Genomic DNA, 16,664 nt, shown 5'->3' on the forward strand with positions numbered 1-16,664 from the left:
ATGTGTGTATACATATATATGTATATATGTGTGTGTGTATGTGTATATATATATATACATATGCATGTATATGTGTATACGTATAGACATATACCTATTTATGTGTAATGATGGCCATGGGAAGGGAGAAAAAAGGGGGGAAAATTTACATGAGAATTTTGTTGTATCTGAAAGGAACTGCAAGTTGTATAGAGTGGATTAGCAGTTTCACATACAATCGTCTTTCTTTTATTATACCATGTTATGGAAATGCTTGTTTTGTTCCCTAAATGTGCATTAATGAAATAAAACAAAAAGACAGCCCATAAAAGGGAACTGTGGGGCACACGTTCCTGGTTTGCATTCGTGGTAGAGAAAGTCTTGTGGAGATCAGTTAGCAGTTGAGAGGTAAGGACAGGCCAATCATTCACTAAGTGAGGTTTAGTTCTGATACCTTCATGTAGGAGATCTCAAGTGATGACCAAGAAGGTCATGTCAGAGAACAGACACACATGCATGCACATGCGCACACACACACACACACACACACACACACACACACACACCCATGCACACAGAGTGACCACTCTCTCCTGGTGAAATGCCTGCATTTTGTGGAGGCCTCAACACACCAGGTCTTCCCACCCTACAGCAACATGTGGGTATGGGAGTTAGTAGACATCCACAAGGCCTTCTAATCCTGTTTCCCATGCCCCACATAACCAGCAAAGGTAGCCACGGAACTGGCCAAGCTCTCCTCCACTCTTCCCTACCAGGGAGCACCCCAGGGCCAGAGGCATCCATGAAGCAGGGAGGGAGGAGAACAATAAAGGTCAGAAGCCAGCCTCCGAGGGTGTAAAACCACCCAGATCTGGGCAATCTCTGTGCCACTCTGAGTGACATTCCCTGGGAGGTGTGTCCCCTGGGAAAGGTAGAAAACACAAATCAAGGAGCCCAGCCCCACCCTGGATAACACAGGATGGCTACTGGCATGTCACCAAAAAGAAACAGAGGACACAAATGTGTGTGTATGTGCGTGTGTGTGTTGCTTTTTTTTCTCTGCTGAGGAACGTTAGTGTTTTCTCTGCTATACACAATCCCAAGGTGGGAGGGACTGGTCAGCATGGTGGAAAGCAGAGGGGAGGCCTCTTCCCTCAAGATGGCACAAGAGCCAGTTGATCTCATCCAGAGCAACTCTTCTGAATGCTGCCCTGGCTGGAGCTCCAACTGATCTTGGAGTGGGCCAGGGTATGTCAAAGCAATCTCAGTAAATCAACAAACATTTATTGAGCACGTACTGTGTTCCAGGTTCTGTACTAAGCACTAGAATACAAAAGAAAGATAAAACCCAGTGTCTCTTCTAAAGGACACCACAGTCTAAAGGGGTAGACATTAGGCTAAAAACTGTGTACACGCAGCATATAGGATTAATGGGGAGAATCTCAGAGGGAAGACTCAAGTATTAAGGGGCTTGGGAAAGATTTCTTTAAAAGACGGAATGTCAGCTGAGATTGGAAGGAAACCAGGGAAGCTGGGAACTGGACATGAGGAGGGACAGAGATCTAGGCAGAGAGACAGCCAGGAAAAAAGCATGGAGACTGGAGATAAGCTGGCTTGTGTTCCGAACAGCCAGGAGGCCAGTGTGGAGGGAGGGAGATGTGAGAAGACTGGAAAGGTAGGCAGGGCCTAGGTTATGAAGGGCTTTAAAAACCAAACAGAGGATTTTGTCTTTGATCCTGGAGGTAATAGGGAGTCACTGGAGTTTATTGAATGGGGTGGGGGTGGGGGGTGTGATCAGCAGGCTACTGCAGTAGTCTAGGAGTGAGCTGATGAAGGCCTAAGCCAGGAAGCTGGTAGTGTCAGAGGAGAGAAGAGGGAAGTGGACCAGAGTTGTTACAAAGAGAGAATTGACAGGGCCACAGCAACAGAAATGGAAAAATACAATAAAATGAAACCCAGGGCTGTGTAATTATAATGATCAAGCTCGGCCCTGGAGAATACATGAGAACATACACTTCCCTCTTTGTACGGTGGCAGGAAGAGACCAGGGAGATAGGATGCTGCATTTATTATCAGGGATGAGTGATCAGTTGGCTGGTTTTTCTGCTTTTTTCTTTTTCTTTTCAAATCTTTGTTAAAAGAAACACTCAATGAGTTGGGAGGGAGCTATAGTTGGAAAAGAGTGTGATATAAATAGAAAATCCAACAATTAATAAATTACTTTTTAAATAAATAAATAAAAAGCCCTATTTAGAAGAAACAGAGATAGAGTCTGTTCTAGCAGCAGGATGCAGGGCAGGGGTGACCATTTTCCTCTGCCCTTTCCAATGTTGCTAAATCCCTCCCTGAGACTCATCAGAACTTCACAGTAACCTACAAGCCCTTGGTACTAGCTACCAGGTGTGTGACAGATGTTAAAGGGAATTCATTTGACCTCACCTGTCAGAGAAACCTAGAAGGGTTTCCAAAGAGGGGAGCAAGTGAGGTAAAAAAAAAAACAACAAAAAAAGTGTTCTTGACAACTAAATGCTTGTTGACTGACTCTCTGAGGCATCCTTTTGTGTGCTGGTTGAGTTTTGCCATGGACATAAGCAAAGAATTGAAAAATACACTGACTAGCCCAGGTAGTGTCATGGTTGTCCTTTGTTCTCTAAGAGGATGAAAATAACATCACTATGTTACACCTAAGTTTCAGTGTGTCCAACTTGACTGATCAGACCAAAATGAGCTTAGAATGCTCTACCACAGGTCAGGCACAGTCTGTGTGAACATTTGGGGAGGATTCTCTAAATTTGCACATCTCAAATTTCTTCTGAGCTATTTCAATTCTGCTTTGCTCATAGAGCATAGCACCTTCTCTGATGTGGACACACCATGCTGAGCATGTCCTTGTGTCTCTTTTTCTGACCACTATATGAACTGTGTGAGTTCTCCATAAAATAGTCTTTTTGGCAAGTTTGGCATTTGAACAACAAGAACAGCCCATTATAGTTGTGCTCTTTGCAGTAGAGTTTGAATGCTTGGCAGTTTAGCTCAAGAAAGGACCTCAGTGTCTGGTACATTATCCTTAATCTTCCTAAGACAATTCAAATGGAAGTGATTCAGTTTCCTGACATGGCACTGGTAGACTGTCTGGGTTTCACAGGCATTCATCCATGAGGTCAGCACAATGACTCTGTAGACCTTCAATTTAGTAGGTAATCTAATACCTCTTCTTTCTCACACTTTCCTGAAGAGCCTCCAAAACACTGAGCTAGCTCTGGCAATACATGCATCAACCTCATTATCAATGTGTACATCCCTGGAAAGTATTCCATCAAGGAATGTGTGGTTATCCACAGTATTCAAAACTTCTCCATTTGCTGTAACCAATGGTTCCACAAATGGATGATATGGTACTGGTTGATGGAGCACCTGTGTTTTCTTGGTGTTAATTGTTAATTGTTAGACCAAAATTAGCGCAAATGGTAGAGAAATGATCCTTACTTTGTTGCATCAGTTTCAAAGGCTGCATTGAGTGCACAATCATCTGCAAACAGAAAATCATGCACCAATACCTTCGTCACTCTATTTTTTAATAAATTTATTTTCACTTTTCAACATTTATTTCCACAAAATTTTGAATTTCAAATTTTCTCCTCATCTCCTCCCTACCCCCACCCCTGGTACAGCATGTATTCTGATTACCCTTTCCTCCAATCTGCCCTCCCTTCCATCATCTTCCCCTTATCCCCTTCCCTTCTATTTTCCTGTAGGATAAGATAGATTTCTATACCCCATTGCCTATATATTTTATATCCTATTTGCATGTAGAAACAACCTCTAACATTCATTTTTAAAGCTTTGAGTTTCATATTCTCTCCCTTTCCCCTACCCACCCACCATCATTGAGAAGAGAAGCAATTTGAAATAGGTTATACATGTGTGGTCATGCAAAAGACCTCCATAAGTCACATTGTGAAAGACTAACTATATTTCCCTCTATCCTGTCCCACCCTCCATTTATTCAATTTTCTCCTTTAACCTATCCCTCTGCAAAAGTGTTTGCTTCCAATTACCCCTTCCCCAATCTGCTGTCCCTTCTGTTATTCCCCCCTCCCTTATCCCCTTCCCCCCTGCTTCCCTGGCAGTTTACCTCAATTTACATACCTGATTGAGTGTGTATGTTATTCCCTGCTGAAGCTAAATGCAATGAAAGGAAGGTTCACTTATTCCCCCTCACCTTCCTCTTCTTTGCCTACATTGTAAAAACTTTCTTGCTTCTTTTATGTAAGATGATCTTGTGACCTTGGGCGAGTCACTTAACCCTAATTGCCTCATCCTGGGTCATGTCCAGTCATCCTGAAGAATATCTGGTCACTGGATTCAGATGGCTCTGGAGGAGAAGTGAGGCTGGTGACCTGCACAGCCCTCCCTCACTCAAAACAAAAGTCAAGTACAAGTCATGTCATTATTTCTCTGATAGCATGGTCTTCTTCAGCAACAAAGGACAAACACACACACATGATTAACTATATTGTCCTTCTCCCCTTCTCTTTCTCCTAGTACATTTCTCTCAACCCTTAATTTTCTTTTTTAGATATTATCCCTTCTTATTCTACTGACCCTGTGCCCCCCAATATATACACATATACATACATACATATATACAAACACACACACACACACACACACACACACATATATATGTACATATTCCCTCCAACTATCCTAATGCTGAGAAAGGTCCCATGAGCTGCAAATATCATCTTCCCATGTAGGAAGGTAAATAGATCAACTTTAATAAGTCCCTTATGGTTTTTCTTTCCTGTTTACCTTTCCATGCTTCTCTTAATTCTTATACTTGAAAGTCAAATTTTCTATTCAGCTCTGGTCTTTTCAACAAGAATAATTGGAAGTCCTTGATTTCATTGAAGTTCTATTTTCCCCTGAAGTATTATACTCAGTTTTGCTGGGTAGGTAATTCTTGGTTTTAATCCTAGCTCCTTTGACCTCTGAAATATCATATTCCAAGCTCTCTGATCATTTAGTGTAGAAGCTGCTAAATCCTATCTTATCCTGATTGTATTTCCACAATACTTGAATTGTTTCTTTCTGGCTGCTTGTATATTCTCCTTGACCTGGGAACTCTGAAATTTGGCTACAATATTCCTAGAAGTTTTCCTTTGGGAATCTCTTTTAGGAGGTGATAAGTGAATTTTTTCCATTTCTATTTTAATCTCTAATTCTTAAATGTTAGGGCAGTTTTCCTTGATAATTTCTTGAAAGATGATGTCCAGGTTCTTCTTTTGATCATGGCTTTCAGGTAGTCCAATAATTTTTAAGTTATCTCTCCTGGATCCATTTCCAAGGTCAGTTGCTTTTCCAATGAGATACTTCACAGTGTTTTCTAGTTTTCATTCTTTTGGTTTTGTTTTATGATTTCTTGATTTCTCATAACATCATTAATTTCCATTTGCTTCATTCTAATTTTTAAAGAATTATTTTCATCAGTGAACTTTTGGACCTCTTTTGCCATTTGGCCTATTCTGCTTTTTAAGGCATTTTTCTTCTAATTGGCTTTTTGGACCTCTTTTGCCATTTGGACCTAATTTTGAAAATGTCATTTTCTTCAGCATTATGGGGGGTTTTCTTTAGTAATCTGCTGACTCATTTTTCATGATTTTCTTGGATCACTCTCATGTCTCTTCCCAATTTTTCCTCTAATTCTCTTACATGATTTTCAAAATCCTTTTTGAGCTCTTCCATGTCCTGAGACCAATTCATATTTTTCTTAGCGGCTTTGGATGCAGTAGCTTTGGCTTTGTTGTTTTCTTCTGGCTGTATGTTCTGATCTTCCTCATCACCAATGACATAAGAAAATATCTCTTCACAGTGAAAGTAAGAATCTGTTTCTTTTTCTTCTGGTTTGCTCATTTTCCCAGCCAATTACTTGACTTTTCACCTTCATTAAATGCCTCCAATTCAGCAGGGACTGTAGCTGTCCTGGGGCTGGAGGCAGAGCTGGGGCAGGACCATGCTCCTCTCTCAGCCAGGTGAGAGACCCTTCTCACTGACCTTTGAAGCTATCTTTGGCCTTTGTGAATTGAGAAGTCTGGAATCTGCAGCAGCCACCAGCAATTCAGTCCCCTAAGGCCTACTCCCATTCTGCTCCCAGCCTGGAGCAATAAACCCTTCCTGTCAACTTTCCAGATTGTCTTGGGCTGGCAAATTGCTTCAGTCTGTCATTTTGTGACTTCTGTTGCTCTAGATTTTGTTTATAGTGATTTTTATAGGTCTTTTGAGGGTTTGGGGGGAAGGTGTCTAGCTAATCCCTGCTTCTACTTGGCCATCTTGGCTTTGCCCTCACTCTCTCCACTTTAGTCTTGACTTGTAGTCTTTCCAAGTTGAAGAATTTACCATCAGTGAAGGAGCTGACTTAAATGCCATGTTAGTCCACATTGAAGGCATTTGACAACATGGCTTAAAACACCATGCTAAAAAGCATAGGAGCAAGCACACAGCCTTTTTTCACTCCATTAGTTACAAGCAAGAGATCATTGTCCAGAGGAGTATTCTAATCTGTTGATACTAATGCTTCTGACAGTCATTTTGCCTTGGGGACATTGCTTTTGTTGAATGTGAATATTTAGATTGGAGAAGATGCCTGTGATCAGTCCAGCACTACTCTCACATCCTGTCCATCTCTTCTCCTTACAATTGCATACTCTAATAAATGCCAATGTTTGCTTTGAGGGTGCATCCATGAAGTTTTATTGCATTTAGGTAAATGGAAGACAGTGATAGTGATGAGAATGTGATGAAATACACAAGTCTTCAATAGTAAGTGACTATTGTTGTTGCTATTTCCAACTCCATTCCTCCCAAGAACTCCTTGCCATGTCTAGTAGTTTGAGCCTACTGTAGCATTAAAGTCACCCAGAATTATAAGCTTGTCCTTTTTTGGCACATTGATGATAAGGGTCTCCAGGTCTTCATCAAGTTTTTCTTTGACCTCATCAGGGTTTGTCATGGTAAGAGCATAGGCACTGATGATGGTGGTATGATGTTTTCCTGTGAGTGGCAATCATATTGTCATGAACCTACCATTCACTCCTTTAGTTTTGGTTGCAAAACCTACACCAGCTTCATGGCATTCCCCTTCACTGCGGCCACTCCAGAAAAATGTATATCTAGCTCTGATTTCAGTAAACTGGCCTTCATTTGCCAACCTTGTTTCACTCAGCTGCTATTTGCATGTAACACCTTTTGAGTTCTCTTGCAACAAGAGCTGTTTGTCTTTCAGATGTATTGGATTTTGTGTCATTCACAAGTGATGTATTATTTTATGGCTCTATAGACTTGAGAAGATGTTGGTAATGCAGATTAAATTTAAAAGTGTGTACTGTGTAAATTTTTTGGAGAACCAGTTATTAAACACTTACCAGCACAATGTCCATGTGGTCCATTGACTTCTTTCTCCATGTTCACAGTGTTCCTGGGAACTTTCCTCTGGAATCCAGATGCTTGAACTGCCTCTCAAGAGGGTCCTTCTTGAGGTAAGCCCCGTGGCTGGTGGAACACAATAAATCTCCTTTGTCTGCTAAAAGATGAGACTCCAGGAACAGGCAAGGAAAGCCAAGCTTCTTCCTCCCTTACATTAAAGGTTGGGGCTCAGGAACAAAGTCCACAATATTCTCCCTTACACTAATGATCAAGCGTGTGTCTACTTCTACCATAGGTTTCTACAGGTCTTCTCTCACTGCCCTGACTGCTGTCATCCCAGAGGTCCCATTAGGCTCTAAACACCTTGGATTTAGAGTTAGAGGACCCAGGTTCAAAGCTCAGCTCTGCTATTTAATTTTTTGGACATATTTAATTTTACTTCTCTAGGAAACCTGGAAATTGGACTAAATCTAATCCAATAAACATTATTTAGCACCTACTATTTACCAGGCACTATGCTAATTAATAAAAGTCAGTCTCTGCCCTCTAGGAGCCTGCCATGACTAAAAAATGGCTGAGCAACAACAATACAAGTCCACATTGATATAATAGTTTAAGTTTCACAAAGTGCTTTATGCTCATTATTTAACTGGAGTCTAATAATTCAGTGGAGAAACACTGGAATGGTGGGTATAGAGTCAGCCTTGGACTTAGGAAGGACTTGGGTCAACTCCACCTTCTGACACATCCTGACTGTAAGACCCAAGCCAAGTTACTTAAACTCCAGTCCTGGGCAGCTCTCTAAGACTATTAATGGCAGAGTTGTTTTTGATCTCCGTTGATGGAGGAATTTTATCACCATGAGTTCTCCCAATGAAATGACAGGTCCAGTTCAAAAAAACTAGCAAAAAACAAATAAACAAAAAATTCTGAAGAATTGACACTATTATTAATTCCACTTTGCAGGTCAACAATACTTCCAAGTGCAGCCTGAACCAGATTCAAATGTAGTTGCTATCTGATTTTAACATGTTGATGTATAATTTTTTTTAAAAAAAAAAAGAAATCTGTAAACATGAGTGGTTTTCATTGCATGAGGAATTTTTCTGGTAGACAGTTCTTTATAGCAACGCAAGGACCTAAAAAATTTCCAATGGACTCTTGAGGCAAAATGCCTTCCACATCCAGAGAAAGAACTATGGAATTGGATCACAAATTGAAGCAGACCATTTTCTTTTGAATTATGTTTTGTTTTGTTTTATTTTATAGTTTCTCCCATTCATTTTAATTCTTCTATGCAACATGAATAAGGCAAAAATGTATTTAATAGGAATGCATGTGTAGAACCTATATAAGATTGCATGCTGTCTTGGGGGGGATGGGGAGGGAGGGGAAAAAATCTAAGATATATTGACATGACTGTAGAAAACTGAAAACAAATAAAATTTTTAAAAAAATTTGTGGTTTTCTAAGTCATTGTTCAGCCCTCTAGGATCTTGATTATGTCCCTCATTTGTACTTGAGTTGGACTCCCCTGTTCTATACCTGCTGCCTCTTAAAGAAGAATTAAATGAGAAATAGGAGGTCAAATCAGATTGGCATCAGGCTAACCTGGACTCAAGTTTCTGACATATGCTGCCTTGTGACTCAGGGCAAGTCACTTAGAATCTCACTGCCCAGATGTCTCTCTGAGATTATAATGTGTCAAACATTGGCCCATCTACACTGGCCAAAGCAAGCTTCCTTACCAGAGAGCTCCTTGCACTGATGAAATCATAGGTTTGGACTAAACAAAAATTGTCTGAAAGACAGACTCCCATTTCCTCCCCACTTCCCTCAACCCTAGGCCCAAATCCTGGAGAATCATCTTCTTGTTCCCCAATCCATTCCCTTAGGAGAAAGTCTCTGTGACCAAGTCTCCCCTTATGATCACTTGCTCAAAGTTGTGCACTGAAGATGGACAAGAAGATCTGAAAGAAGAGGAATCAGAATCTGTTTGAAAATTTGGGCTCAGACTTTCTTTTTCATGGAATTCTAATTTTATAGTGATGTTGCCTTGTGTGATTAAGAAAAGGGCTGCACAACTCTAGGAAATGCAGATGATCTGGTGCTCACCCGAGGGCTAATGAGAACAGGCCATGGTAAACATTTCAAAGATGTGATGAGGATGGCCAAGATGGCACTGCCACTTCTTTAAAAATTCCTGTAGAGCAAGTTCACTTGCTCTACGTCAGCTTCATCCCCCATAAGATGTAGAAGTTACTTCCTGTCTAGAAGCTATCTGTAGACTAATAAATAAGATGAGAAATTAGTCATGAGAATAAAAACACAAGGATTGCTGATAGATTGATTTGATCATGTTTAGTCCACTATGTAAAAGGGAAGACTGCTTGCCAGTAAATGAAAGCACCTCTGGCTTTTCCCTTTGCCCCAAGATTATGCCCTCCTCATTCTCCCATGACCCTTTGGCTCCCCAAGCCACAGGGGAGGTGAAATTTGTAACGTGTGGATACCACTTAAAGACTCAATCGTATACATGCATTGTGTTATTGAAATAATATTAGATCAACACGCGGCCAAGTGCAGTGTCACAACAAGCAGATGTGCAATTATGAGGACAAAAATACCCCAAGGAAATCACCACAAGTCTTATTAATATCCAGCCCTGCTGAAGACAACTGTCAGACAGTTGGTCAACAAGCTACCTTGTATCAGCTCGATACGGACTAACCCATTAGGATCTTTATGAAGTGTCCTTTTGGGGGGTCTAGATCCTCAAATACGAGTTGGAAGACCCTTTCCTTTTATTAGTTGCTAAGCTCTTTATACTTTTACCATATTGCGGCAGGTTAGAAGTCTAAGCTTTATTGTCTTATGTTATTGAAAATCCAGATTCCTGCAGCCTTCTCCCTCAGGTCAAGATTTGTCTGCGAATACATTCTCATTTTTCCTTGTACAAAGGCTGTCTGGAGAGAGGCAGAAAAAGATTATGACTGTAATATACTTAAATCCAATTTATTTGCCTGACCAGAAACTTCCACACTCCACAATTGCTTCCTACCAAAGGTTTTGTATTTAATTCTTCTATAACAATAAGAAGCAAGAGTTAGTTAGCCAACAGGTGACATATGTGTATATATATATATGTATATATATATATATATATACATATGTTCATATATATACACATACATATACACACACATATGCAACTCATATATGTTTGTATGTATAAAATTATCTGAAAGCAAAAGAAACTTTGGCAGAAACATCTCATTTGGAGCCATTTCTCAGGACTGTATACGTATAACCTTCATCTGCTTGCTTGCTGTTTTGAGGAGGGGGGAGGGAAGAAAGGGAGGGAGAAAATTTTTGAACTCAAAATCTTACAAAAATGAATGTTGGAAACAATCTTTACATGTAATTGGAAAAAAAATAAAATACTGTTAAGGAGCTATTTCTTAACCATTAACTTTTTTCTCCCATTTCTAAATGACTAATTTGTTGTTTAGAACTAAGTGTTTAAGTCCCAGGCTACATGTGAGTATATGTGTATCACTGGAGAATATAAAATTGTTCAGAGTCATTTGGAACCAGCTCCTTTCATGTTGGTGCAATTCTGTCTCTGAGTGTCTTTGCTGTGGCCCCCATCAGCAATGATGAGCTTTGGGGGCTGACTCTCTCATAGGCATCAGCTAAGGACTTTATTAGTCTGAGTTAATATTTCCCTCTTGGCTTTAACTCAGTATACAAGATTTTAGCCTAGGAGAGAAATGATTCGGGAGGGGGAAGAATTATTTTCTTAATTAGTGTTTACTCATTTTAAGTAAATAGAATGTAGATAGAAATCCACTAGTCCAGACTGGATTCTTTACCTTTTGGAAGGGTCTACCATTTACTGCTAAAGTAAGCAATTTGTCAGCCTGGCCAAAGCAGGGCCCACACTGGGCTTCAGCCTCACCCCTTTGGAAGGTGAACTACAATGGCTTCAGTTAGTTCACGGGTTGACCACGAAGCCTGGAAATAAATGACTGTCAAAGCTCTTAGCTCCCATTTTTTTTATCCCCCATGCAAATGTCCCCTTTATAAAGCAAGATACTGATACAGATTGTGGTGAAGCAATATATCTAGCCTTGATTTTAGAGATTAGCTGATGAAAGACACTTCCCTCATTTTGGTAAAGAGGTTGGTGGCACTCTAGGTGGGGATTGGTGGATGTGTCATGACCACTGGGTCAGTCACCTCAATATTTTTTTCTTTGTTATAGAACTGGATTCTTTGGAGGGAGGTGGGGGCTCCAGGAATAATCATGATGCCAAAAAAACAACCAACAAACAAACAATAATTTTTTTAGGAAGTTAGGCTGAGTTTTAGGGAAACTGCTTCATATCCTTTGAGCACTTATTATAGAGAAATGGCCTTTGGTCTTACATATTTGTGTCAATTTCTTAATGTATCCTGTATATCAATATTTATCCATAAACTTTGACGCAAAAAAAAAAAATTCCCGCAAGAGATTCTTTTCTTATTCTATCTGCTTTGATTTTGTTCATGCAAAAACTGAAAAAAAAATAATATAATAGAAATTTCCTATTTTGTTTCATGATCAATTGTATCCCTTATTTGGTCAAAAATTTTACTCCTAGAGCAATTTGGAACTATGCCCTAAAGGCTATAAAACTGTGCATACCATTGGACTCAGTATACCGCTAATAGGTCTGTATTTCAAAGAGGCATAAAGAAAAAAAAGGGAAAAGACTCATATGTAGGAAAACATTTATAGCAGCTCTTTTTGTGGTGGTAAAAATTTTGAAACTGAGGGAATACCCATCAACTGGGGAATGGCTGAACAAATTGTGGTCTATGATTGTGATGGAATACTTCTATGCTTTAAGAAATGACAAAGAGGGTGCTTTCAGAAAATCTTGGGAAAAAACTTAAATGAACTAATACAAAGTGAAGTGAGCAGAACCAGGAGAACATTGTGCACAGTAACAGCAATATTGTATGATGATCACCTGTGAATGACTTAGCTATTCTCAGCAATATAATAATCCAAGACAATTCTGAAGGACTTGTGATAAAAACTGCTATTTCCAGAGAAAGAATTGATGGAGTCTGAATGCAGACTGAAGTATACTATTTTTCCACTTTATTTTTTGTGGGGTTTTTTTGTCTGTGTTTTCTTTCACATGACTAAGATGGAAATATGTTTTGGATGATTGTGACTTTTTATGTTGAGATTCCATATCTATTTGGAACTATTGTGGTATGTGGCATAAGATGCTAATCTCAACCTAACATATACCAAATGGTTTTCCAGTTTTCCCACAATTCTCATTAACAAAGGAAGTTGAATTAATTTATGTTCATGTAATTATCAAACACTGCACTGTAATTTTGATTACTCTTGAACCTTGCTTGTCTTGTCTGTTACACTGACTTGCTTTTCTGTTTTTTAATGAATGTCAAACAGTTCTGATGATTGACAGTTTGAATTATTATGGCATGAAGCCTGGTAATATGATACCTCCTTCATTCCTACTTTTCTCCCATCATATCCTTTGAAATTCTATAACTTTTGTTCCTCCAAATGAATTTTTAAAAAATTATTTTGTCTATCTTTATCATGCAAACTCATTTGGTAACTTATTGGTATAGGAACTAATCTGTATAATAATTTAGGTAGTTTCACTATTTTCATTATATTGGCTCAGCCCAACCAGGAGCACTAAATATCTTTCCAATTATTTGTCTATATTTCTACAAAAAAAATATTTAGTTTTATTTGCATAAATCTTGGGTGTGTTTATAGCTTAATATTCACCTATTTTATAAATGTCATGGTAATGCTGAATGGAATTTAACTTACTATTATTCCTTTCTGGGTTTTGTTAATACTGTATAGATATACTGATTTTATTGTAGATTTATCTTATATGCAGCTACTTTATTGAAGCTAATAATTGTCTCAATTAGCTTCCTGTAGAAACTTAATAAAAACAAAATCCTGCTTTCTACAGGAAGCTTCCCCAACCCATCTTAATTCCACTGACTTCCTCCTGTTAATTATTCCCTTTTTATCTTCTCTATAGCTTGTTTTGTATCTATTTGTTTGCATGTTGTCTACAAGCTCATGGAGGGCAGGGACTATTCTTTGCCTCTTTTTGCATCCCCAGCATTTAGCAGAGTATCAGGCACATAGTAGGTGCTTAACAAATGTTTGTTGAATTGAAAAATTGAAGTCATCCCAACTGTCTGGTCCTCAGTTTCCTCATCTGTAAAATAAGGGGGCAGGAAGGGGAGGGACTAGATAGCCTGCACGGACCCTCCTGGGTCTTGAGCTATGGTTCTATGACTTCTCGTTCTCTCATTGAATGGTTGGATAATGCATTCCTGTTTACGAAGCACTCTATATGTATTGTCTCATTGGATTCCCTCAACAACCCTGAGATGCAGGTGCTATTGTTACCCCCATTTTACAGCTGAAGAAACTGAGGCAGGCAGTGATTTAGTGACTTGCCCAGAACCACACAGCTAGAGGGTGTCTGAAATGGAGTTTGAACTCAGCTCTTTCTGCTAACAAGTCCAGCACCTTCTCCATTGCATCCCCTCTCTGCTCTTTATGCAACTTGTCCAAGGTCAGACAGAAGAAAAAGGCAGAGAATGTGAGTGAGGGAAGGGACTTTGAGGTCAGCCCACATCTCAGTTTTACAGGTGAGGAGACGGAGGCCCAGAGAAGTGGTGTGGTGTGCTCAAAGTCATACAGATGACAGAACTACAGCTTTGGACTCAAGTTCACATTGCTGCCATTCTTATCAGAAGATTGGGCATCTTGACTTAGTACTTCATTGAGAGGTAAACCCTAGATGCTTAAACAAATCCTCAGTAAATATAAATAAAGCCAAGAATTGCAGGTGTCTGACTTTCCCCAAGGAAGGGGCTGCTGAGAATGGATACATTTAGAACCAGGTGCCATCGACATGTATGTGAGAGCATTGATAAAGCAACACAGATCTGACTATCCATGAAAGTGGGAAGCAGAAGTTGGGAGGGGGCTGGAGAGAGTTGGATTCATGCCATGGTCTTGTCTCACCGCTGCCATGAATGAGGTGTTGAATCTGGGACCAATGATTTCATCTCTCTGGGTCTCAGTTTCCTCATTGGTAGAATGTGATAGTTGAACTTAAAGAGTATAAACTGTGATTCCAAAAGACTCAAAGTGTTTGAGCAGGCTGCCTACCTCTTATTGGAGAGGAGATGGACTCAAGCTTCAGAATAAGATGCACATATTTAATCACAACCAACACAGAAATTTGTTTTTCTGGACTTTGAACATTTGTCACAAGGTCTTAGTTTGTCTTTTTTTTTTCTAGTGAGGGGGAGAGTGGGAAGGTGAGAAAGTAATAGGATTGGAGCACAAGAAAGAAAAAGGAAGGAAGGAAGGAAGGAAGGAAGGAAGGAAGGAAGGAAGGAAGGAAGGAAGGAAGGAAGGAAGGAAAGAAAGAAAGAAGGAAAGGAGGGAGAGAGGGAGGGACTGAGGGAGGGAGGGAGGAAGAAGATAAAGGGTCACTGAAGTACCTTTTGTAAAAATGCAGAGACAAGAAGAGAAAGGTCAGAAAGAAATCTAGGCAGGTCAGGTGCATAATTAGTTTTCAAGGAAGCTTTAAGCATTTAAAAATAGGATTTGAAAGATAAGTGCCCTAGAATAGAGGTGGCTTAGTCATGTCATGAGAGAGGGCTACCCAGTGGACAGGCCAGATGCTCCATCATCATCCATGAGACATTGTGAGACCCAGCAAAGTGCCTACCATGTTGGACAGGTGCCTTGGGAAGATGTCATAGAAGAATGTTTTCTAGAAGACTTTATGAGATAGATGGAGCATGGATGATGGGGAGGGTAACCTGTCCCACCCAAGGGAGTGCCCACAGCAGTGAGATGTTAGACCCAAAGACAGTCAAAGAAAACAGCCCAAATCTCCACTCTGATTTTTTCCATTTGGGGAGTACTAAGTTTTTACTTTGGGTTGTGCTGTTTTCTTTTGGAAATTGTTGTCCTGAATTTCTTAGTGTTATGTGCTGAAAAGCAGACCAATTTTCCTCCCAATCCACCCCAATCCCAGCCTGAGACCTCAAAATGGAATATCACTCACAATGTAGCTAATTAAATCATATGAGATGAGCCACAGGACTTGACCAAGTCTCAGCTATGTTACTTACTACCTCCATGACCCTGAGAAGGGATTTGCCATCTCTGCCACTCAGTTTCCTATTCAGTAAAATAGGAGCAAAAAGATGAGATTAGATCATTTCTATGTTCCCTTCTGGCTCTCTGTCCTATAAGCCTATAATTTAGCAGGCCATACCTCCAGTCCTCACCCAGCTACAGCTCTTCTTCATGGCCAAATGATCAATACCACATTTGAACCAAATTAGAGAAAAAAGGAACAAGGGAACCCAGAAAATGAGCCCAAAGAATCTACCAGTTAACATACGCATATAATTCAGTCACGATTTGTCACATGTATGTCCACAGTTAAACTACTCAAATGAGGCTGTGATCTTATCCACTGGCATGTTCCCTCCAGCAATGCAGATTGGAACTGGTCCCATGTGACTTCTGTCTATGACCTCCCTATAGACTCCTGTCTATGACCCTAAGGGGTACCCCTCCCCCCCAGTGAAGAAGTCCTTCCTGGCTTTCTTCTAACATCACTGGAATGCTAAGGGAGCACATGGGCAATCCTTTCCCTCAGGCAACCCTTGCTCTGGCCCCATGAGTTTCCATATTCCAGACCTTCCTTAAAAGGTCTCATCTATGCTGGTCCTCCTTCACAGTTTTGAGCTCATAACATATCATATTCTACTTGTGCCCATGTATAACTATATTGGATATCTTGCCCAACATGCACGCATAAATCATAAGAAGGTAAAAAGAAACAGGAGAACCAGAATAAAATACATACAGACAGTATGTATTTTAGACTGAGCAAACCCTTGAAAGGCCAAAGAGGCAGAAGGGGAATAAGAGTAAATCTACAAACTTCTTTCTCAGTCATCATTTCATTCAAACTCCAAGCCTTGCTGATGAGGAAAGCTGATTTTTTATCCCTATTTTACAGATTTGGAAATGAGAGCTAGGTTTGCCCACTTTTCCCCTCATCCCCTCCCACTCACATAAGATGCATTATCATTTACTTCTCCATCCTCCCTGCCCCTAGCAGTAGTCAATCATTGGTTCCCTACCCACCATATAGCTT

The 16,664-nt window shown here is 40.0% G+C and overlaps 1 protein-coding gene across 5 annotated transcripts in view; it reads right to left on the reverse strand.

The window, feature by feature from the left end:
- Window positions 1-16,664, reverse strand: part of C1H10orf143 (chromosome 1 C10orf143 homolog) — a 74,142-nt gene that overhangs the window by 21,324 nt on the left and 36,154 nt on the right. The window contains exons 4-5 of one of the 5 annotated variants that reach the window (XR_011971668.1): window positions 9,520-10,370; window positions 4,107-9,374 (exon numbers count right to left, since the gene is read on the reverse strand). The exons of 2 other annotated variants lie outside the window; for them this stretch is intronic. Coding sequence is in view for 2 of the 3 variants with exons in the window: in XM_072629096.1 (XP_072485197.1) it covers window positions 10,269-10,370 (102 nt within the window). In the remaining variant the exon portion in view is untranslated. Of the gene's footprint in view, window positions 1-4,106; window positions 10,371-16,664 lie in introns of those variants that run through there. 2 more of the 5 variants (XM_072629096.1, XM_072629095.1) reach the window with 2 other exon arrangements.

This window comes from Notamacropus eugenii, chromosome 1 (assembly GCF_028372415.1).
Source record: "Notamacropus eugenii isolate mMacEug1 chromosome 1, mMacEug1.pri_v2, whole genome shotgun sequence".
Classification (NCBI taxonomy): Eukaryota; Metazoa; Chordata; class Mammalia; order Diprotodontia; family Macropodidae; genus Notamacropus; species Notamacropus eugenii.